General features: G+C 39.3%; 1 protein-coding gene across 1 annotated transcript; it reads left to right on the top strand.

The window, feature by feature from the left end:
* The first annotated feature begins 238 nt into the window (after nucleotides 1-238).
* On the top strand, nucleotides 239-24,821 carry LOC311073369 (alpha-2,8-sialyltransferase 8E-like). The gene is made up of 8 exons (XM_084099088.1): nucleotides 239-255; nucleotides 347-487; nucleotides 8,236-8,316; nucleotides 11,000-11,086; nucleotides 12,007-12,151; nucleotides 15,242-15,354; nucleotides 22,535-22,618; nucleotides 23,307-24,821. Exons 1-8 carry the CDS (start codon nucleotides 251-253, stop codon nucleotides 23,854-23,856), a joined length of 1,206 nt encoding a protein of 401 aa, XP_083955214.1. The 5' UTR covers nucleotides 239-250; the 3' UTR covers nucleotides 23,857-24,821.
* Nucleotides 24,822-25,727: the final 906 nt, after the last annotated feature.

Raw genomic sequence — 25,727 nt, 5'->3', positions numbered from 1 at the left:
TTTGTGTGTGTGTGTATGTGTATATATGTATATATATGTGTGTGTGTGTATATATATATATATTTATATATATATTTATATTTATTTATATATTATAGTCAGGGACATCAGATTGAGACGTGAATGACTAATAGATGTAATAAAGTCTGTTTTTTTACAGAGACAGGATGAGAATGAAATGTACTTGAAGATTGTGCTTCATCAAACATGACACATCATCATTACTGCAAGATATCACTTTATCACATTTATGAAGTGAGGAAGCTTTTAAAGTGAGAGGGGCGGAGCTAAGAACAGGTGTGCATGGGTGTGTGTGTGTGTGTCATTTTTAATTTCTCCATCTCAGTCACACACACACTGGCTCCAGCATCGTGCTTCTGATGGCAGTGGTGTTTCTCCAGTGGATCTTCAGGCTTCTGATGGTCCTGGTCATCTCTCAGAGTGTGTGTGTGATGTTCTACTACACATGCGACACACACTCGTCCAGGTGAGCGCGCACACTCAATGCTTCACCTTTATCTCGGCTTTGAAGACTCTCTCATATCTGTATATTTCTTTGAGTGCGATTGGATTTTTCTCATGAAAATTGAAATCTAATCATTACTTGCTTTTGAAGAAATAAGTCTAAGACATTGAATAAAAAAATAAAAAAAATGAATTTAATGTTTCTATTTTCCATGACACTATAATAAGAATCATCATTCTTCGCATGTTATTGTGAACGGTGTTGTTGTCATTTAGATTATTTTTATTGAATGATTTAAGGATTTTAAATCAACTAAATTTGGAAAAGCCTGACAATTCAACTAATTAGCCTATTTATTCATTATGTTCCTCTTCAAAAATTTCACGTTTAATTCAATGTGTTACTTGCCATTTCTTTGTAATTGTTTGTGAAATTTAGCCTATACAAGCAATTTACGAGTGAAAATGATTATATATATATATACGTATCTTCAGTGTATAGATACGATGTATGCATTTCGCTTTTCGAATGTATTATACATCAGGGCTGCTTATCACATGGGAAATCGTGACCAGAATCTCAAGATTACACAAATGTTTTACTTACTAAGCACTTTTACTAAGTTGGTTTCAAACACCCAATTTAAAACGGTCTTAAATTAGAATATAGTTAGAATCTGATTTCTAAAATCTAAACTTTTAATAAATAAATTTTTTATTTATTTATTTTGTGGATGTATAAAGTCACCTTTGGCTTTCTTGGTAACTTGCATATTACATACTGCTGTAATATGTCATGCTGCGCCGCGTTATCGACCAGGCAGAACAATCCTTCCATCCACCATAGATAATTTCTCAAATTGCTTATCTAATCTGTCTCAGCTGCTGCCTGAACCCAAACAAACAGATGAACTAGAAGAACTAACTAGCACTATGAGCACCATTCTCTCTTGAACATTGGATGTTGTTGCACCCATTAAATTAAAAAAGGTCAGAGAGAAAATTAAAGCACCATGGTACAATAATACTACGCATGTTCTAAAGAGAGAAACCCATAATTTAGAGCGTAAATGGAAACAAACTAATTTAGAGGTCTTTAGAATCGCGTGGAAAGACAGTATGTCACGTTATAAAAAGGCCCTAAAAGCGGCCAGGGCTGAGCACCTCCGCAAACTAATAGAAAACAACCAAAACAATCCTAGGTTTTTATTTAACACCGTGGCTAGACTAACAAATAAACAGACGTCACCCGAACAAAATATTCCGTTACAGTTTAGTAGTAATGATTTCATGAAGTTCTTCACTGAGAAAATAGAAAACATCAGAACCGCAATTGTAAACGTTCAGTCCTCAATCGCGCCTTATAATTCAACCTCAATTATCACCCCGCAAGAACAATTACAGTGCTTTACAACTATAGAACAAAAAGAGTTAAATAAACTTATCACTTCATCTAAAACAACAACATGTTTATTAGATCCTATACCAACTAAACTACTGAAGGAAGTGTTACCTGTAGTGGAAGAGCCTCTCCTCAATATTATTAACTCATCTTTATCTTTAGGTCATGTTCCAAGAACATTTAAACTGGCAGTTATAAAACCTCTCATTAAGAAACCACAATTAGATCATAATAATCTAGCAAATTATAGACCCATTTCAAATCTTCCATTTATGTCTAAAATACTAGAAAAAGTTGTGTCCGCTCAACTGGGCTCTTTCTTGCAAGAAAATGATATCTATGAAAAGTTTCAGTCAGGATTCAGGCCGCACCATAGCACTGAAACTGCGCTCGTTAAAATCACAAATGATTTACTTCTAGCTTCTGACCAAGGCTGTATCTCAATACTAGTTTTACTTGATCTTAGTGCTGCGTTCGATACTATAGATCATACAATACTCTTAGATCGACTACAAAATTATACTGGTGTTCAAGGACAAGCATTAAGCTGGTTTAGATCATACTTATCTGACCGCTACCATTTTGTCTATTTAAATGGAGAAAAATCGATCATAACTTCAGTAAACTATGGAGTGCCGCAGGGATCTGTGTTAGGCGCTCTATTATTCTCAATATATATGATGCCACTTGGAAATATTATAAGGAAACATGGAATTGGTTTCCATTGTTATGCTGATGACACTCAAATATATATTTCATCACGGCCGGATGAAAACGCTAAATTATCCAAATTGACAGAGTGTGTTAAAGATATAAAAGATTGGATGACGCGTAATTTTCTTTTATTAAATCCAGACAAGACAGAGGTAATACTTATCGGTTCAAAAAACCGCCCACAGAACCTCTCACAATACAACTTTGACATCGTAGGATGTCCTGTTACTTTATCCTCTACAGTAAAAGACCTGGGTGTTATACTAGACTGCAACCTGTCTTTTGAAAATCATATTTCGTATATGTTACAAAAACAGCCTTTTTCCACCTTAGAAACATTGCTAAGCTACGTAACATGCTATCAGTTTCTGATGCAGAAAAGTTAGTTCATGCATTCATGACCTCGAGACTAGATTACTGTAATGCTTTATTAGCCGGTTGTCCTGCATCCTCAATAAACAAGCTACAGTTAGTCCAAAATGCAGCCGCTAGAGTTCTTACTAGATCAAGAAAATATGATCATATAACACCGATTTTATCATCACTACATTGGCTACCTATAAAGTTCCGTATTAATTATAAGTTATTGCTACTGACTTATAAAGCCCTAAACGGCTTAGCTCCAGTCTATTTAACGGATCTTCTATCGCCCTATAATCCATCGCGCGCTTTAAGATCACTAAATTCGAGGCTTTTGGTCATACCTAGGATATCCAGATCCACCAAAGGAGGGAGAGCATTTTCACATTTGGCTCCGAAACTCTGGAATAGCGTTCCTGATACTGTTCGTTGCTCGGACTCGCTCTCCCAGTTTAAAACTAGATTAAAGACGCATCTTTTCGGCCAGGCATTCATATAATATTGTTAATCTTACAGTTCAAACTACAATCCGGCCTCTAGTTCATAAATGCCAGAGGAGAACTGGCCCCGACTGAGCCTGGGTTCTCCCAAGTTTTTTTTTTTCTCCATTAGGTCGCCTGATGGAGTTTTAGGACACCATTAGGTCACTTGATGGAGTTTTTTTCGGTTCCTTGCCACTGTTGCCTTTGGCTTGCTCAGTTGGGGATATTTCCAGCCCTGATCTCTGGTGTTAAAGCCAAGTTTATTTATACACTTGATACACTATAGTAATCAGGGCCGGCGCTAGCTATAGGCAGAACAGGCGATTGCCTAGGGCCTCGGGCTTTGAGGAGGGGCCTCCGTAACATTCCCTATATATATAGTCCACCAGTCAAGACGGGCAGAAATACTAGCCTCATTGTTCATTGAATATTGTTGAATTGTCACTCATCTGCAGTTAAACCAATTAATGTTTCCGTTTCAAAGCGGGGGCCGGCTTCTGAAAGTGTGTGTAACGAACGCATCCATCAGGTGCTGCGATGCAAAAGCGTTAATAGGCACGCAAAGAAGCACAGCTCGTAATGCAGGTGTGTGAGTTGTCGGCATCTATTTGGGAGTGATTGCAATGTATTCTAAATATAAACTTGTACTGTAGATCAGCGTCATTTCTGGAAAAATCATTCACCGCTTTATTACGAGTTTAAAAGAGCGCGAGCGTCATTAACGTGCCCAGACGCGACGCTTTGAATTTGCGCGTGAATAACATCGCGTCGGGAGCTGACTAGTAAAAAAAGCTACAAAAGTAAAAGACAAGATGTTTGTATTCAAAGTTAAAAAGCTTACACACTACAACATTTTTAAATGTTTCAAATAAAGGATCTCATATCTATGGTTCTTTCTTCTAAATGCTGCTGATGATTAGATTATACCCTGACATCATAGCCTACTTACGCCAATAATATCAGTTTAGAATTTTTTTTTTCTGCTCAGTAGCGATCGTGTCTTTCTCTTCCACTTGATTTGTGTATAGCATATTTAAGGTAACAATGCAATACATCATATCATATTACTGATATTAATAATATGACAATGTCTGCAGTCAATATTGATTAAATGGGAGGGAAAAATCCTGCCCATACCGCAGCTATGAAAAAAATTATAAAAGCACTTATGTTCATCTACTGAAGTGGTATTCTGGAACTGTGTATAAATTGAATAAAACAGCAGAATAACAGCAACAACAATAACATCTTCATTAAACAAAAAAGAGATTACCTTAGATAAAGTTTGATTAATATGTACATACAGTACCGGTAAAAGTCTGGACCCATTACTATTTGTAATGTTTTTGAAAGAAGTTTCTTATTATGCTCTACAAACCTGCATTTATTTGATCAAAAATACAGAAAAAAACAGGAATATTCAGCAAGGATGTGTTAAATATATAAAAAGTGATAGTGAAGACTTTTTTAAAACAACTTATTAATAATCAAAAAATCCTGAAAAAAAGTATCACAGGTTATCAAATAAATATTAAGCACCATTTCTAACATTTGATAATAAATCAGAATATTATAAAGTTTTCTGAAGAATTACGTAACACTAAATTCAGCTTTGCATCACAGAAATATATTTTAAAGTATAGTAAAATAGAAAACCATTATTTTTCTGTATTTTTTATCAAATAAATCCAGGCTTGATGAGCATAAGAGACTTCTTTCAAAAACATTAAAAATAGTAATGTGTCCAAACTTATAAAATGTATAAGTAAAAATATACTCAATTTAAAATTAAATGTTGTATAAATAAAAAGGTTAGGAATCATAATTGTTTCAAGTGTTTTTTATTGGGGGTGGGGGGCCTCCAACATGAATTTTGCCTAGAGCCTCCTAATGTCTAGAACCGGCCCTGATAGTAATTCAAAGTGCTTTACACGGAAAATAATTAAAATAATCACAAAATAAAAGCAAGGAAACTTAAAACAGTTAAAAGGAATTAAAAGATATAAAGATGATAGATAAACTTCTCATCTGGCTAAACACCGGTGTATCATATTTTTCACAACTGCAACTGTATTATGAAAAGCTTAAGCAAATATATTTGCATTGATTAGTTCACACAGGTGTTCATCATAAACTATGGAAATAATCTACTAGCCAAAGTCAACACTGACTGACTGTCTTCCCTTCCCAAACACACGTTTGCCGTTTCAGACCAACAAACTTATTCTGTGCTTCTATTTCTTACAATCAACTCTTCAAACGACATTCAAGTGTCCACACACTTCTTGAGACTGATGTACATCACATCCTTTGTGTTAGTTTTTCTGTCAAGAAGGACTGGAGATTAACTTGATGTTTTGTATTTGAAGTGCGTTTCTGTATGTAAATAAGATGGTATTCGTCGGAAGCAATGCGGTGATGTTTACTCATTGTTTTTTTAAACAGCATTTCCTGAAGGGAAATTACTTTACTGTATTAGCAGACGTGCTAGTGATTTAGACAAGATGATTTAAAATTCCTGTGATGGATATACTTCAATACTGATATACAGTGCTGTGAATAATTATTTGCCCCCTTCCTAAATTTTATTTTTTGCATGTTTGTCAAACTTAAATGATTCAGATCATCAAACCAATTTTAACACAAAGATAATGCAGTTTTTAAAGGAACACGCCGACTTTTTGGGACTTTAGCTTATTCACCGTATCCCCCAGAGTTAGATAAGTCCATACATACCTTTTTCATCTCCGTGCGTGCCGTAACTCTGTCTGACGCACCCACCGCTAGCCTAGCTTAGCTTAGCACAAAGACTGGAGGCAAACGGCTCCAGCTAGCATACTGCTCCCAATAAGTGACAAAATAACGCCAACATTTTCCTATTTACATGTTGTGATTTGTATAGTCACAGCGTGTACAAATAACAAGGTCACATGAGACACAGCCATCTTCTAACCGTATACATACTGGGAACTATATTCTCAGAAGTCAAAGCACTGTTACTTCTGCAGAGTTTCGCCAATATTATTTTATCACGGAGCAAACTGATCCTAGACCAGCATTTATGGACAGCTTTTCCCTCTAAAAGCAATCAGGAAGCATAAGCTTGTTTTCGTCACGGAATATATATATTTTTTTTTTTTTAATTAAAAGATAAATGTGTCTTTTTATCTCACAATTCTGACATAAATTTCTCACAATTGCGAGTTTATCTCATAATTCTGACTTTATAACTTGCAATTTTGAGTTTATATCACGCAATTCTGAGAAATTCCTCTAGTATGCCTGATCCCCACTGGCACACATCAACTGAAATATTTGGCATATATTATAATATATTATAATATTATATTATAAATTGTAATAATTCAACACTATATAAGTGTTGTATGAGCACAATGTACAGCACTCAGCAGTTACAGTAGAGAGCAGTCTGAAGCACATCTACTGTACCTGTGTTTCTCCACGAAGGTTCTGATGATCGAGGCGACGGTGAAGCGACTCAAGTTTGGCTGAACTCGTTGCCCAGCCTCCCTCATAGTCATACCATGGACAAAGACATGGGCAACTAGAGTGGCACTGCTTGTCTCTTTGGCCTTGCCCTTCACCTTCCTCCTCCTCATCATCCTCTTCAATATTCTATGGCAAATATTCTGTGAACTGATGAGACAATAGTTGAACTTTTTGGAAGGGTGTGTGTCCCATTACATCTGGTGTAAAACTAACACAGCATTTCATAAAAAGAACATCACAACAACAGTCAAACCTGGACGACTTGCCATAATTGATGGAACCATGAATTCTGCGCTGTTCCAGAAAATCCTGAAGGAGAATGTCCGGCCATTAGTTCGTCACCTTAAAGCTACACTGTGTAGAACTTTCTAGCGTTGAAATTGTTTATGACTACCAACTGAATATTACTTTCCAGCCCCTCCCATTCCGAGGGCGTTTTAACTCCTACGGTGGCCATATTATTTCAAATCTGCCGGCAGTCGCGAGTAATCTCCCCCTCGCATTCGTCACGGTGCCACTGAGTGTAAAAACGCGAAAGGCTTGAATTTCCAGGTATGTCTCTCTTTGGCTAATGTATTTTCAAGATGGAGGCGCAACATGGCTGCCGCCATTCGAGTGACTCGCTCGTATGTATTCTAAATGGCAGATTCTACACTTACGAGAATACTTGATTAGTTGGTGTAAGTAATTACACATTAATGAGCACATATGATTTTGAAAGAACAAAGTGTTTTTTGCTAAGAATCAACTTAAAAAATTACACAGTGTAGCTTTAAGCTGAATGGCTAAAAAAAACCCAAAACATAATTAAGGTTTTGGAGTGGCCTAGTCAAAGACCGATTGAGATGCTGTGGCGTGTCCTTAAAGAGTCCGTTCATACTCTAAAACCCTTCAATGTGGCTGAATTAAAACAATTATGCAAAGAAGAGTGGGCAAAAATTCCTCCACAGTGATGTAAAAGACTCATTGCCAGTTTTAGCAAACACTTGTTTGCTGTTGTTATCGCCACGGGTGGCAAAACCAGTTATTAGGTTTGGGGGCAATTACTTTTTCACATAGGGCAGCTTTTTTCCCCTTAATAAATGAAATGATCATTTAAAAACTGCACTTAGTATTTACTCAGGTTATCTTTCAGTAATATTACAATTTGTTTTGTAATCTGAATCATTTAAGTGTGACAAATATGTGAAAAAAAAAAAAAATCAGGAAGGGGGCACATACTTTTTCACATCACTGAATATGTTTGATGAAGGCTCTGGTTTAGTGCACAACACAATTTATTTTATGCTCTTTTTCTTTCAGAGATGCGATGACAGAGGCGCTTCAGCAGCTGCGCTGCGCAAAACTCAGACGCAAGTTTTCCGTTATCAAACCGGCCAAAAGGTGCGTGAGAATGAAGATCAACCAGTGATCCTGATATTTCAGAGAATTACCTTCTTAAAGGAACATTCACGCTGCTCGATTCTGTATAATAAAAGTGAATGAGAACAAGGCTCCAGAAATATGTGTGCAATTTCTGACTTCCGATTATAAACTCGTTTAATTGTCCGATGCTCAGCAGATGACGCAAAAAATAAAATATTTTTTTTTTACCTTAAATACATTTTTAGCTTTACAGCTTTTCATTTTGTGAGAAAATAAATCATAAAAGTAGTTAGTTTTAAAAATCATGTCAATTCAGTACTTGTATAGGCCTACTGCAAATATAATTGTAACTCAAATGTGGCGTATTGTGAAACAGATTAGAAAACTCTTAACTATTTCACGTGGAAAACTGTGATGCTTTGATGGAAGTGTTTGATTGTTGCGCTCTAAAAACACTGCTTTTTTTACCCCAAATTGCATCACATTAAATATTTGTAAATAACTGAAAAACTTGATTTAATTTGACTACTTTGAACTAAAATCATTGACAGTGTTGCAATTGAGGAAGTGTAGTTTGAAAAACAATGAAGCTTTATCTTCTATCTATCTTTTTTTTTCATCCTGGCAGATACTGTGCTATATGAGAATTTGTTCATCATCAACTGAAATGTATTTCACTTACACACCTCTGCAAACATTTGAATCTTTATTATATTTGCTTTAAATGTGAAGTTTATCATTAACTATGTACTTAGCTTTGTGTGCTGTCATACACACGCAATTCACCCAATCTATAGACCTGTGGTCCAGTTAATGTAGATCAGACGGCTAGTCACGAAGATCACAAGACACCCCCCTCCACACGAATAAATATTAGTGATAAAATAAATATCACTAATAATGGCTATTCAGATGAGAATCTCTGGGAAAACAAATAAATACTGGCTATATAAGAAGATTTTACGGCACAAAATGTTTAACTCTAAATTATGCACCATTTATCATCTGTAATACCATAGTGTAACCACTAGATGGCTGTATAACCATATAAATATATAAACCTGGCTGTGTAATCCCTAGTTGCTGGAAACATTATTTTCAGGCATAATAATAATAATTTAGTTGTATTAGGTTTTGCATTTGTATAAATATTTTGACATTATTAAAGACTACTTTTTCAATGTTTGCATTATTGTTACAGTCAAATCTGGACACAGAGAAAGCATTTTGTTACTCAGACTAGCTATATATAATAGCTTGATCAGCCACACAAAAGTAATCAGAACCATTGAACATTGCGATGAGATCTGGTCTGTGGTCTCTCCTCCAGTTGGAAAAACATCAATCAGCGATTGACAAATTCAGATTCAAGTAACTATATTGTCATTGTCAAATTTACAGACAACAATGAGCAGTGTAAGGCAGTGATTGACAGTGCTCTGATCCAATGACGTTGTGCATTGTCCCTGTTCTTGCCATGTGGCAGTTTAGAACAAGCGCTCACCACTAGCATTGGAGACCTGAAACTGACTTAGGAAGGGGTGATTAGGGATGGGAACCGAGAACCGGTTCTTCTTCAGAACCGGTGCCCAGTGAATCGATTCCTTGGAACCGTTAGTATGCCTGCTTAACGATTCCGCTTATCGGTTCCGCTCGTTCAAATGTGACACGACGTCACACACGTGCTGCGTTGTTTTGGTTCAGAACGTAGCAAACACTATGAGCAAACATGGCATCGAGGCAGAAGCGCTCTGACCCATGCGACGCGACGGCGCGACACGCGATAAAAAGTATAATTTTCCATGTTAATCAAAGTTTAACCAGCCGCGACACGCGACGATTCTATTTGAAACGGATCCTATTTTACTGCGACGTCGCGCTGGAACAACAATCTCAAAGTGTGGCAATGATAATATCAGGTACTATTTTTGTGCTTTATTTAATGTTAAAAGCGTGTATAAAGTGACTGAATATCATTTAGTGCTCCCAGCTTTGTAGCTGTAAAAACAACAATGGATAAGTCACATCAGATCTTGAAATTAAACAAATGGAAACAAAAACGTTCAAAATGTGAAGAAAACCCGTGTATTATTTGACAAAGATTGTTTTAGTAACTCAATAGCCTAATCCAAATGAGCACTGTTAATATTCCAAAAGACACAAGCTCTTCCTTAACTGTTTTCAGTCTGTGTTTTTAGTTTTTATGGCACATAAATGGCAGTTTTATTTATTTTTTTTGTCCGGACCAATGAATGTGAAAATGATCAATTTCCTAATCCTAAGGCACTCTTCTTGATAATCTTTAAAGGCACACACTAGCGTGCTGTGGCATACTGGTTGAGAAACACTGCCCTAGGCTATAGGTCCCTGGACTTTACTTTGAGAAGTAGCTCACCTACTTTTAGGTTTGTTCTGAGGTTGCTACACATAATTTGTGTATACTCTGTGCTGTGTCTTCTGATCAGATATTAAAGCGAGTTAATACAAACAAATTTGTACTTATTCCCTCACCCAATAAGAATCGATAAGAGAATCGATAAGGAATCGGATCGATAAGCAATATCGATAATGGAATCGGAATCGTTAAATTCTTATCAATTCCCATCCCTAGGGGTGATATAACATTAATCTGCCCCTGCGCCTGAGGGAGTAAATAATGAGAATGATTGTTTTCAAACATCTCATGTGTTTCTTTCTATAGGATAGACATGATGAGTTTTACCCAGGAACTCTCCGATTTCTTAAACTGCCCTTACAAACCGAACACGACTGAACAGGACATAAACAGGTGTGTAATTTAAAGGGGTGGTATAATGCCCTTTTCACAATAAATAAAATAAGTCTTTGATGTCCCCAGAGTGTGTATGAAGTTTTAGCTCAAATACCCCACAGATATGTTTATATAGCATGTTAAAGTTGTCACTTTTTGAGGGTGAGCAAAAACGCCTCGTTTTGTGTCTGTTCCTTTAAATGCAAATGAGCTGCTGCTCCCGGCACAGGGGCGGAGCTTCAAGAGCTTGTGTCCTTTTACCTCACACAGACACACACAGACAATTTCAAAAGCTTGTAGCCTTTTATGTTCAAACCGAAGTCAGACAATGATGGAGAGACTCGAGAAGAAGTGACAACATGTAGACAACATTTCTGAATGGTTAGTTGATGAATTTATGTAGCTTATGTGTAGTTATCTTCTAGTCATTGATTAGCATATTCTGTCATGATAATCTATAAATTGTGTCCTGGGGGAGGGTTTTATGTAAATTTTAGGGTTTGTGATGTCACTAACCCGGGAGGAAGCTTGTGTAGTCTCTACCAGCCGTTTGTTGTAGTCCTTAAAAAGCAATTTCTTTAAAAGCAAATATCTCCCTTTGCTTTGAACTTTGAGCGTCGTAACTTTGCAGATGTTGTTTATGATCAAACAGCAACATTACACACTAACTAAAGTTAGAAAAGTGAAATCATAATCAACCACCCCTTTAATCTCCAATCCAGTTATGCTATACGTTATTTGCCGATTAACAGGTTATTAAATTAGATGTGTGTCATAGTTCTCCTAGTCATGTAAACTGATCAAGAGGTATAGTGACAGCTTAACGCTCCTGTAAAATGAGTCCTCATAAACTTTTAAATTCTCTCTCTCTCTCTCTCCCCATCTCTCTCTCTCTCGCTCTCTCTCTCTCTCCATCTCTCTCTCTGTGTTTATGACAGAATCTGGCTGCAGTTTTGTTGTAACGCCACAGGATCATTCATCCTCACCCAACGCAACACAGCCATCAATCAATCCATCCAATATGAAACAAGCACAACAAGCACATACAAAATTAATGCAGCACTTCACAGTATGCTGCCCAAGGTGTGTGTGTGTGAGTGTGTGAATGAGTGTATGTTAGAGAGAGAGAGAGAGAGAGAGAGAGAGAAAGAGAGAGAGAGAGAGAGAGAGAGAGAGTGAGTGTGTGTGTGTGTTATTGTGAATGTCCTCACTTATATAGTGAAATATTATGACGACATTTCACTGGTCCTCACTGCCAAAACATATTTTCATTTTAATCTAGCATTTTGTACGTTTCTGTGATGTTTTAACGGTAGGGCTTGGGAAAATATTCATAGAAAATATAGACCTTATATAAAATCAATGGAAATCATCTCGGTTATGACTGTAACCTTGGTTCCATGAAAAGGGAACGAGACGCTGTGTCGAGAATTGCCGCTGTGGGCATGCCTTGGCATGATTGCGTTGTGAAGCACGTGTGAAATCAGTCCAATGGCGTGACGGGATGTCATAGGCGGGTGACGTCAGGACCAGGAAAACATCAAGTATACCAAAATCAAGCAGCGCTGGATTCTGTTAGGATGAAGCAAGTCGCTCACAGGCATGCAGGAAGTATGGCAGGTCGACGCAGCGTCTCGTTTCCTTTTACAGTCGTAACCGAGACGTTCCCTTTCAAGGAAACTCGCACTGCATTGAGAACTGATGCTGTGGGAACGTTTATGCCCACACCACCATAATAACAAATGCCTGTCTTGTGTGAAATCGAGAAGAGCAGCACTAAGACAAGAGCACCTGGGACCCTGGTGTAGAGCCCAAGTCTAGGTTATAAAACCTATGTTATAAAACGAATATGTGTGCAGAGGATCAGCCCGCTGCATCACAAACATCTTGAAGGGAGACTCACAATAAAATAGCCTTAAAAGCAGCCAAACCTAGGAGAAGGTTGTCCGAACAACTCATACGCAAGAAAGATAGTCTCAACTATCCACTTGCTCATCCTCAGCTTCGATGCTGGGTGACCCAAAAACAAACAAACAAACAGTAGTTTGGTTTAATGCCACAGGGCAGCTCTGTGCTCTAACTGGACAAAGCAGATTATTCTTTTCCAGGTCAGTATCCCGAAAGGGGGGGTGGAGGACAGAAGGCCTGCAGAACAATTGATCTGGCCACATTAGAAGGGACCTTTGTAATACAACCCTTGTCCCGGCAAACTTTCTCCAGAACTTCCGGGAGCAGAGTGATCGGGAGAAAAGCATACAGACCCAGAGCAGCTGGATGCATGAGGGAAAACCATAGTGGACAGTGTGCTATCTCTCAAGACGCAAACACCTAGCCGAACACCTTTTATATCTGCTCCACCACCTTGGGGTGGGGTCTCCATTGCCCGGGTCTTAGCCCCTGCCTCGACAGAACATCTGCTCCCTGGTTTTGGCACCCAGGGATATAAGCTTCCCTGATGGAGAGCAGCTTTCCTTGAGCCCACAGGAGGATCTGGTGTGCACATTTGCAAAGTGGATGCGAATGCAGACCCCCCTGATGGTTTATATAGGGAACCACCACTGTGTTGTTTGTGCAGACAAGAACATGGTGGCCCTTGAGGTCTGAGAGGACGTACTTTAGAGAAAGAAACACAGCCATCACCTCAGGCTGTTTATGTGCGAGGAGAGCTGATGACCCCTCCACAGACCTTGAGTCGAGCGACCATCTAGGACTGCTCCCCAGCCTGTAGTTAGCATTACGCAATGACAAGGTGAAGGGACCAGGGCTACTTCTAACTTGATCATGCGAATCGGATTGACCCTCGAGGTAAAAACACCTGGTCCTTGAGCCTTGGGTGGCGAGCTCGAAGATGAGACCTGAGAGTGGCGGGGGAGAAACTGCTTGTTTGCCTCCTGAAACCTCTCGATGACTGTATTGACTGTCGTTGAAGAAGCCAGGAGGTGAAAGCGGGGCGTCCATGAGGAAACTTTTATCTTTATCATTTATCCCTGAGAGGTTTAACCAAAGATGCCCCTTCATTGGCACCAAGGCTGCCATAGTACGGCTGATAGATTTAGCCGTCTCCTTGGTGGCCTGGAGAGAATGATCTGTGGCCCGGCGCAGCTCTCAAGATCTAGGTCTCCTAGCAGGTCAGTCTGGTATGGGACATGGTGTGTAGACATGCCACACCCTGATCTGCTGCCAAATAAGGTTTACCCACCAAAGTTGATGTTGTTCTGACCGGCTTGGTGGGTAACATCGGGGCCTTCAGGGAAAGATGCTGACTCGGGGGAGAGATAGCTGGAGTTAGATATCTGAGCTATACTATACACACAATAAGAGACTGGTTGCGACCGTGAGGGCAGGAAGCGTTTGTCCAACTTGCTTTTAGGACAAATGTCCTTCTTCTCGGCTGGCCAGTCGATGTTTTGAGTCACAACCTCCATGAGCTCCTCATATGCAGGAGTGTGAGGTGGCAAGTCCTCAACCTCTCTTGCATCGATGCTAACAATATCCAACTCTTCAGAGCTGGATAATTGCAGCACCGGAGCCTCACTCGGGGTGGAAGAAACCACAGCGTGTGCTTCCTGACCTAGGCTAGGCCTGTCTCTAGATCCCCATCTACAGACCCCTGACCTGAATCGCCACTCCGCCTCGGCAGCAGCAGGACCAGAGCCGCAAGGAACACGAGTCTGAGCAGAGCGTCCGTAATGGAAGCTTTTCACAATGCTCAAAGCCAACCCCCTCAAGAGCTAACTATGCATGCTCCACTCTCAAACAAACTACGCATAAATCATGTGTATCCCCATCCGTGATGTAGCGAGGGCAGGGAGGAACGCACAATTTCAAATGTTGTTTGTTCGCCATCATTATAACTCTTATTTATCAGAGACAGTAACACCAAATAAGACATACAATTTCACAGAGAGTGCTTGCTGAAAACATAGAAGCTGGCGCTGCTTGGTTTGGGTATGCTTTATAGTTTCCTGGTCGTGATGTCACCCGCCTATGATGTTGTCATGCCATTGGACTGATTTCACATGTGCTTCACGACGCAATCGCACAGATGCGTTCCAACAGAATCAATTCTTGATGCAACGCAAGTTCCCTTGCAATGGAACTATGCAATGTCATCATTAATATAGTGTGTGTGCCTGTGTGTGTGTGTGTGTGTGTGTGTGTGTGTGTGTGCAGGACTACCCCTGGTCTGGTCGGCGTCTGGGTCGGTGTGCTGTGGTCGGCAGCGGGGGGATTTTGAAAAACAGCAGCTGTGGACGTGAGATTGACAGCACAGACTTCGTCATACGGTAAACACATCCCATAATTCCTTGCTCCCTCACTGGCTACAGCAATGTACTCAACCAGAGTGATTTATATGGAAAACAGGTGAAAAATATAGCTGTAAGCTGTAAATTCTTAGAAAATATGTTTTGACTGAACATTGGTAAAAATTGTTCAGGTAAATATGAACAAACGGGTTTGTGTTTAAAAACGATTTTAAACACAAACCTTTGTTTGGAAATTCTGTAACTAAGCATAATGTGTCACAGAGATGACAGACTGTATATGGATATTGAAGAGAGACTCAAGGTGAGAATGAACATTTTTAGACGTACTTGGCCAGGGGTGGGCTGGGGTGCGTTTCCCAAAGCCAACTATGGTCGCAAGTTATGTCGTTACCAATAGAGTTCAATGGAACTTGCGACCATAGTTGGCCAATGATGCTTTTGGGAAACGCACCCCTGTTCGTGGAGATCTACCTACCTGCAGAGTTCAGATCCAACCCTGATCCAACACAACTGTCTGTAATTATTATGTGCTCCTGAAGATCTTAATTAGCTGGTTCAGTTGTGTTGGATCAGGGTTGGAGCTGAACTCTGCAGGAAGGTAGATCTCCAGGAACAGGATTGGGCATCTGTACTAGGCTATTTGTTACTTTAAAATAACAGAAAACAACAGTTTCAATAGAGAGCCAAATAAACTCTTGAATGTACTTGGAATAATCGTAACAACTTGGACATTTCATCATATAGGATTTGAAGCCCCAACTTCCTAATCAAGTGTTCATTGCTTAAAGAGCATACAATTATGAATATATAGAAAACTTAAGCCATTTATATTTCTTTGCTTACATTGCAATCAGAATAATTGAAAGTAAAAACTATGATCATACTATTTGATCACACAACTTTCTGGGCACTAAATACTTAAGGTGAGAATAAACATGGAATGAACAAAAACAAATCCATGTAGAAGTCTAGTACAATGCTTACCCAAATAACAAAGGAATCAAAATGACACAACAATACAAAGACTTTTATAACCCGCAACAGATCAGGTGCTTGTCACTTCACACCACGTGCCACTAGAAAGATTTTCATGAAAATTGGATTTTTTTTGTGGAAAATTCAAAATGACGGAAAATTCAATGTAGACTAGTGCCAATGGCATTGTTTATGTGGCTTGGTTGTTGGTTTTGAAATAATTGGTTATGAATATACAGCAGAGAGTGGGAGTGTTTTGGGTGATGAAATAGTAGCCTATTGAAAAGAAGTTGACAGTCTTCATTTATCCAATAAGCCAGTGGTTCCCAAACCTGTCCTGAAGGCCCCCCAACACTGCACGTTTTCTTTGTCTCCCTAATCAAACACACCTGATTCAACTCATCAGCTCATTATCACATGGGTTAATGAGATGATGAGTTGAATCAGGTGTGTTTGATTAGGGAGACAAAGAAAACGTGCAGTGTTGGGGGGCCTTCAGGACAGGTTTGGGAACCACTGCAATAAGCCAATACAAAACTCACCCAGCTGTTCTGTGGTTGAGTGTTCCCTTTGATTAGGAACAAATTTACTGTCTCAAATTAAGGTCTACCATAATTAGCGATGCTTTGATTGCTGCTGTCAAGATGGTTGTCATCACCTACTCAGAAACATTGATTTTTATAGCCTACCGTCAGTCCTCATATTGTAATTAAATGAAAAACACTATCAGTCATTAGCTTACTCTAGCGATGCAATCGCAACAACATGGATAATGCTGTTTGGCCTTGCCTAACTTTATATGACATATGCGCCATATGCTAGAGTTACACATCCCGCTGCCATTTCAGAGCTTGAATTTCGGTGCGGGAATGTGGGGATTGCGCATAATTTAAACCATTCCCGCAAGGTTAGCTTTTATAGTGCGAGAAATTCCCGCGCAAATATATTCACTTCATCTCAGAACAAATGATTAAAAAATAAATTCACAGATGCGAGAAAAAAGATGTCAAACTGTCTTTTATTTTCGAATTTAATTCCTCAATCAGCGCTGGACCGGCATTTTCTGTCTTCCGCTGAGCCCTGGCCGTAGACAGATCATATGTTTCACGCTGTCAATGCAGTGGTCTGCGTTGCGCTGATCTTATTCACACTATCGAGTGTAGGTGCAGCATTCTAACGCTGAGTCATAATGAGCTGTTTGTGAAGAAATTATCAGCTTCCAAATTATGTCATTTTAATCACGAAATTGAAACATTAAAAAACAATTTGCTCTTTATGGTGTGCGAGTGATAGAGCGCGGCAGCAACAAACCATCAGCTTGCAGCGTAACAACATTGAATGCTTGGCCGAACAGCTGATCATAGCTGTACAGGGCACCTTATTATTTTTCATCTCCATAAATATATCTAGTAAAGCTAATGCAAGGGCTAGAAATCAATTAATCTTTTGCTGATACTTCCTTGTCATCATGGAGAGCGCAGTTCGGTTGCATAGCAACGACAGACGCCACGGGACAGCAAGCGCTTGTGGAAAGGAGAGAGCGGCGCGCCCGCGCTTTCCAGTTGTTTTTACCAAGCGGCAACATTCTAATCTGAAAAACTGCAATACATTGAAAATCCGCTAGGGGCAGGTCCCAAAAGGGAGCAAATGTCCATAGCCCCCATGTTAAAATGTCCGTTTTCACAGCATAAATTCATGTTTTTACAGGTTGGTCCCATGGACTTTTATTGTATTTTTCGATAGCTTCCGAGTGCCTGACAACTGTGAGGGGGGTGAATTTTTTTCTAACTCGTTAGTTTAGATCGTATTTAGATATAAAATGTATGACAAATAAGGGCGTGGTTAACTTTGATTGACAGCTTAGGCTGCGTCAAGGAGAATGACAACATAAGAAGCGCCATTTTTTAACACAGTTGAAAGATAATACTACTGTTTCAGTATCATGAAATGTAGTTTTAAGAGTTTTTCAGGCGAGAATGTAGTTGTTTAAAGCTCAAATCTGTGGTTTATTTAAAGATTTATGAAAATTGTATCCAGTTGTGAGATCCAGCGATGACCGGGCGCTCGGCGTTCATGTACCCCGCCTGGAACAGCCTTTCCTCGGCTAGTCGTTCTGAGGTTTGCCGCTGACTCTGGCGTCTCTGTAGTGGTAAACATGAGATATAATTCGTCTTGTGTACATCTAACGGGCGCTTTTTGGTCTCGTGAATTTATAATTTGTTCCCTGGGCAATCGTTTTGGCTGAGGGGAAGTTTCATAACTTTATAAGCTATTTAACTTTACCTTTGTATGGTTAGACTAGACCGCTGACTTTGTATGTTTGACTGAATTGTTTGCTTTATTTGTATAGCTTCTTGTACCTTTCACTTATACTTTTATAATGGCTAATATTGATAAAACTGAAAATTAACAAAAAGAGACTGGGTTGAGTTTTGTCATTTTAAATTTTAATACAACGAAGATGATCTGTAATGTTGTTTACTGCAAAATCTGTTGTTTAGTACAAATGCACATATTGCCTGGACCATATTAAAATGTTTAATATTTTTATATTATATTTAAAACGAAAAGAGGCAGGTTTGTGTTTTATATTTTGTTTTTTTTATAAATAGGCAAACGTTATGTGCAGTGAATATAATCAATACGCGTTGCCTGAACGACATTTGTATGGCTATAATGTTTAAGATTTCTTGAAATGAAAAAGAAAAGAGTTAGTATGGTGTTTTATAACATATTTCGTTGCCTAAAATATACACAGAAATAACCGGAGTAGCAGAGCGAGCTGAGTGCGCTGCGTCAGAAGGTGGGCGGGGTTAGGATTTCCCAAGATGGCGCCGCCCATACCCCCCATAAACGGCTTCAAACCCGTTCTTCAGAAAGTCTATGGGTGACGTCACAGACGCTTTGTCCATATTTTTTACAGTCTATGGTTTTTACACATCTAATGTGCGTTCCATTCGACAGGGTCCATACACAGTGTTCACTGCTCCCCTACTCCCTGAGCACAGTATATATGTTGAAGTGGACTTCGCTGACAATAACCGCTCATTTGAAACGCCCTGCAAATGTCATCAAAGAAAGTCAACGACGGAGTCGCGCAGATTATGATATAACATAAATATATATAGGACTACATTCATATTTTAATTTTTATTATTATATTATATATTTACAATTATATTGCACTATTTTACAACTACCTAAAATAAAATCACTTTACTTCACAAACTAGCTAAGCTGGCTGCATTCACTGAGGTAAATTATAATCATCAAAAATAGTATAATATTCACAACAATAACCGTTAAAAATACTGTCATTTGTATAACAATGGCGAAATGTATGAATACTTACACACATACATAAACTCCTCCATCGTTAGTTATGACCGTTCTGACTGGTGATGACGTGGTGCGCGAAATGACAGTTGGTTGATCATCACTCTCCACTTCCTGTGAAGTGATGTATCGATGTTCCCTTATTCCCTATGCCGTGCGCAGTGCCCTTCGAGCTGAACATGTTCGCTCCCTTCGGATTGGAATCTCACTTAAGATGGCGGAAAACCCTGTGAAGTCCACTTCGCAGTCCACTTACGGTCAAATGGAACGCACCTCTAGAGCGACGTTGTTGATTTTTTGAGCATGTGACTGATGATTAAATTAGACCAATGCAAAAAACGAAATTCATGCCTGCATTTATTAAGACAAACCTAGTAAAAACGAATGCAGTATATACACTCACCTAAAGGATTATTAGGAACACCTGTTCAATTTCTCATTAATGCAATTATCTAATCAACCAATCACATGGCAGTTGCTTCAATGCATTTAGGGGTGTGGTCCTGGTCAAGACAATCTCCTGAACTCCAAACTGAATGTCAGAATGGGAAAGAAAGGTGATTTAAGCAATTTTGAGCGTGGCATGGTTGTTGGTGCCAGACGGGCCGGTCTGAGTATTTCACAATCTGCTCAGTTACTGGGATTTTCACGCACAACCATTTCTAGGGTTTACAAAGAATGGTGTGAAAAGGAAAAAACATCCAGTATGCGACAGTCCTGTGGGCGAAAATGCCTTGTTGATGCTAGAGGTCAGAGGAGAATGGGCCGACTGATTCAAGCTGATAGAAGAGCAACTTTGACTGAAATTAACCACTCGTTACAACCGAGGTATGCAGAAAAGCATTTGTGAAGCCACAACACGCACAACCTTGAGGCGGATGGGCTACAACAGCAGAAGACCCCACCGGGTACCACTCATCTCCACTACAAATAGGAAAAAGAGGCTACAATTTGCACGAGCTCACCAAAATTGGACAGTTGAAGACTGGAAAAATGTTGCCTGGTCTGATGAGTCTCGATTTCTGTTGAGACATTCAGATGGTAGAGTCAGAATTTGGCGTAAACAGAATGAGAACATGGATCCATCATGCCTTGTTACCACTGTGCAGGCTGGTGGTGGTGGTGTAATGGTGTGGGGGATGTTTTCTTGGCACACTTTAGGCCCCTTAGTGCCAATTGGGCATCGTTTAAATACCACGGCCTACCTGAGCATTGTTTCTGACCATTTCCATCCCTTTATGACCACCATGTACCCATCCTCTGATGGCTACTTCCAGCAGGATAATGCACCATGTCACAAAGCTCGAATCATTTCAAATTGGTTTCTTGAACACGACAATGAGTTCACTGTACTAAAATGGCCCCCACAGTCACCAGATCTCAACCCAATAGAGCATCTTTGGGATGTGGTGGAACGGGAGCTTCATGCCCTGGATGTGCATCCCACAAATCTCCATCAACTACAAGATGCTATCCTATCAATATGGGCCAACATTTCTAAAGAATGCTTTCAGCACCTTGTTGAATCAATGCCACGTAGAATTAAGGCAGTTCTGAAGGCGAAAGGGGGTCAAACACAGTATTAGTATGGTGTTCCTAATAATCCTTTAGGTGAGTGTACACTGACTTGGCAGCTCTGTGAAATGTAATACAACAGTGCCACCTACTGTCTAAATGCATTAACATTAAAAGTGTGAGGTGAAACTCTTGCATAGACATAGGTAAATGGGTTTGTCTATTAGCCTGAAATAAAAATTTTTTTTTTAAAAATCAGATCTTGTGCTTCCTCACATTGGAGTCCCGAGTTAATGTACAAAGTTTGGTTTCGATACGTGACAGCGTTCCTGAAATATGAACTACTTCCTGTTTGGCGACTACGCCGCTGATTTCGTTTGGCTGTGACGGGCAAACGCTTCCGAAAATCAAAAATCCTTCTAGTAACTTTTGTGAGGCTTAGTCCAAGGATCATGTACGTCCAGTTTCGTAAAGTTCGGACCAAATTTGTGACCTGTGAAAATTTTGTTTTCGCTTTCTGTTCAATCCAATATGGCGGACAAACGACATGGACTCGTGATGTCATCTTTGCGAGCAACTTACACCGGTACTGACCGTACGTTTTAAAGTTGGAACAGTGTCTCTGTCTCAAAGGGCCTAGGCGCAGGAGCTGGCCAAAATTTTTCTCCCGGGAATAATAATAATAATAAGAAAACTTAAGAAGAACAATAAGTGTGCTGCTTTCAGCAAGCACACTTAATAAGTGCCCTGATCACACCTTCTGTTCTTGGCCCCTAAAAACCCCACAGACGCACGTTAGAGGAGGGACCTGAGCCACATCTACAGACCAGAAGATCACATAGACTTTGAACTCTTTTAAATCTAGTTTATCAGTTTCATTCATAATTTGATTAAAATACAATTCTACTGATGTGCGCTCACTTGTGTTTTTTACAGCAGCTTTGAAACGCCGAAACAGCTGCAGACAGTTTCTCTGTGAATAGTTAAAATGGTTAATCACTGTACAGTTTTTTTTAATAATTTTGTGGATTTACACAGAATCCACAGGACACGCCATCTCTTATCAGCTCAGCTGAGGGGTTTATATTCAACCGGCTAGATCTGCTGTCTAGATTTTGTTGTGTTTGTCAGTAGGAGACGATTTTAAAATGACAACCCTGTTAATATGATTTTATAGTAAAGTGATTATTGAAAATTATCAATAATCAGCATCAGATTCTCTTTCTAATAAACACATTGAAGTATAATGACTTCCCAAAATTAATTTAGCTTGGACGACACACCATTTATGTTTTAGATCCTATGGTTTACTTTTAAAAGATTGAAGCTGCACCTGTTTCACAGAAATCAGAGATTTATTTTTCTCTTTCAGGTTTAATTTGGCAGCGGTTAATGACAGTGATGTTGGACTGAAGACGGACCTGATAACCATCAACCCCAGTCAGATTTATAGAGAGTCAGTATCCACACACACACACACACACTCCTCTCAGTAAGATTTTAATTTATTATAATATTAGACACTTTTATTCTCATATGTCCAACACATCTATACAGGCATACAGTTGGATTTTTTTACACTTTACAATAAGGCTCATTAGTTAACATTAGCTTACTACCTTAGTTAACATGAACTAAGAAAGAACAATACTTCTACAGCATTTGTTAATCTTAGTTTCAACGTTTACCTATACATTATTAAAATCAAAGGTTGTATTTGTTAACATTATTTAATGCACTGTGAACTAACATGAACAAACAATGAACAGCTGGATTTTTATTAACTAACATTAACAGAGATGACTAAATACGGTAACACTTTATTTTACAGTGTCTTTGTTACATATGTTACATGTACTTACCATAGTAATAACAGTAAATTATGCATAATTACATGCAATTAACCCTCAACTAAACCCTAATCCTAAAGTACATGTAGTTGCTTAATATTACTTAGTACTTAAATATATAATTACACTGTAACAATGACACCTTAAAATAAAGTGTAACCCTAAATACTGTAAGAAATGTTTTGCTCATAGTTAGTTCATGATAGTTAATACATTAACTAATGTTAACTAATGAACATAATTGTAAAGTCTTACCAATATTGTGTGTGTGTGTGTGTGTTTGTGTGTCTATAGATACAAAAACCTGGAGAAGGATCCGGATCCGTTGGTGGAGCGGGTCAGTGTGTACGGAAACGCCTCCCTCATTATTCCTGCCTTCGCCTACACGTTCTGCACATCAGTGTCAATCAAAACACTCAAAGTCCAATCAGACCTCAGCAGATCAGCAGATCAGCCAATCAGACCTCAGCAGCCGGTGGTGTTCTTCAGCCCCTCTTACCTGCGGACACTGGACCGGTTCTGGAAGCGGCGTGGCCTACGGGAGGTGCGCCTCTCCTCTGCGTTTATTTTAATCAGCACTGCACTGGAACTGTGTGAGCATGTTCACGTTTACGGATTCTGGCCGTTCGACAGCGACCTGCAGGAGCGTCCGGTTCCGTACCATTATTACGACCAGATGATGCCGCACCCCTACATGCACAAGATGCCGGAAGAGTTTGTGCGACTGCTGCAGCTCCACAGCCAGGGGGCGCTGACACTGCACCTGCAGCCCTGCTCCTCACAAACACACACTCGGACAATGGGTCTCATTCATGAAACACGAGCAGAACGAATTTTTGTGTAAATCGTGTGTAAAGTGGTTCTGGCGTAAATTTTCGGATTCATTAAAATGTTCGTATTTCCCAAATGTTAGTTGGTACGAAAGAAATCTACACCTGCTCCCAGCCACGCGTAAATAGTACGTTTAACATCCGAACGTTTTGCTCATTAATAAACTGCATTTTAATTCAACGTAATCGGGTACATATTTACACAGCATTTTGAAAAAGTATTATATATAGTAATTACATACGGTTTTTCTTTTTACTTGTATTACGAGAGCCAGTAATAGCATCTGCAAACGGAACACAAGTCCACAAGTTTTTTTTATTTTTTTATATTCAAGCTGTTTTTTTTTTGTTTGTTTTTTTACAAGTCCGCAAGTTACAAGTGTTGCAGTCAAGCTTCATGTCGAACCATTTTCTTTTCACTTCTGGGACTGTTCGATTAAAAGATGAAACTCCATTAACTGCATCTGTAATATGCTGCCAAGCATTTTTACCTAAAGCATGTAGCCTATTACCTAAAAAAATCCTTTTTTTTTAGGACCTGATACGCCACTATGTACGCTTGAAAATAAAATGTGGCGTTTTGAATGAACTTCTGATAATAAAACTTCAATTTCTGCATCTGAGAAATTTCTCTTCTTCATTCGCTTTTTTTTTCTTCCAAAATTATACATGTAATAATACAATAGCATTCGCTTTTGAGAAGACATGTTGAAATCCTTCGTTTCGTGTCATAATATGATGCCCATATATAGCTGTCAGTCGGTTTTAATTGGCGGGATTTATGGTAATTGAGAATGAGCGTGCACGCGCGTCCCATTTACGAGTGATTGGAATTCATTAACCCACACACACATTTCACTATCAAATCTGACGTTTACGAAGTATTTGTGAATCAGGAGAAGAATTTTCGGGAATGTCTCTTTACGCGCAAATCACTCACATATTTACTCGTATATTTACGAATGTTTCATGAATGAGACCCAATGTCCGAAAACACCCCGGATAACCTTATATAGAGCACTGTATGAGGGCACAGCCATTTGTAGTGGTCTCCGAACCCATAACGCAAGGTCTCCACGGGTCCTTAGTCTTAAAGGTGATATATCATGAAAATCTGTCTTTTTCCGTGTTTAAGTGCTATAATCGGGTCCCCAGTGCATCTATCAACCCAGAAAACATGAAAAGTGAAACCCAGTAACTGTGTTCTGGTGAGCCTTTCTCTGCAAGCATGTAAAAAAAAAGACGATCAGATTTCACTCCCCTTCTGACGTATGAAGAGGATCTTATTATAATATTACCGGCCCTTAAAGGCACACTATGCAGTTTCCGTTTTTCTCAAACAGCAACCCCTAGAGTCCCTGCACTCTTCCGACCACGCTTTCTTCGTTTTCTTCGTCGACTCTGTCATGATTCACGTTTGAAATGTGTGCTAGTGTCAAGAACAAGATCTGCTGTATGTCATCCATTGTAGTTTACTATGTTCTTCTTCGCGCGAAAATGACGTCGATCGAAACACCACGCCTATCAAGTAAGGGTACTGTTGGCAGTGGAAACACTAGCCAGATCATGGTTAACAGACCCGAACCGTACCGTACTGTCCCGTACCGTACCGCTCAGTGAAAACGAGCCATTATATACACAAAGAATATTAGCCGATATACCGATTTTAGTCCCTTATGGCAATTTTCCACTGCATGGGACAGCACGGCTTGCTTTTGGGGGGTTTTCCACTCAGTTTAGTACCTGGTATTTTTTTTAGTACCACCTCAGCTGAGGTTCCAAGTGAACCGTACCGTTACCAAAACGTGACTTGTAAACCTTGCTCATCAATGATTGGCCGAAGAGACTTGTCACTATTGAACTTGTGACACAAAACACCAGAAAA

The sequence above is a fragment of the Abramis brama genome (genome assembly GCF_963993115.1).
Source record: "Abramis brama genome assembly, chromosome: 22".
In the NCBI taxonomy this organism is placed as follows: domain Eukaryota; kingdom Metazoa; phylum Chordata; class Actinopteri; order Cypriniformes; family Leuciscidae; genus Abramis; species Abramis brama.
This window is presented reverse-complemented; position numbering and strand designations above follow the sequence as displayed.

Excerpts from the sequence above, each read along its gene's own strand:
- LOC311073369 (XM_084099088.1), top strand. Across the intron at positions 11,087-12,006 it reads ACTGAACAGGACATAAACAG|AATCTGGCTGCAGTTTTGTT; the intron begins GTGTGTAATTTA and ends TGTTTATGACAG. Across the intron at positions 12,152-15,241 it reads TTCACAGTATGCTGCCCAAG|GACTACCCCTGGTCTGGTCG; the intron begins GTGTGTGTGTGT and ends GTGTGTGTGCAG.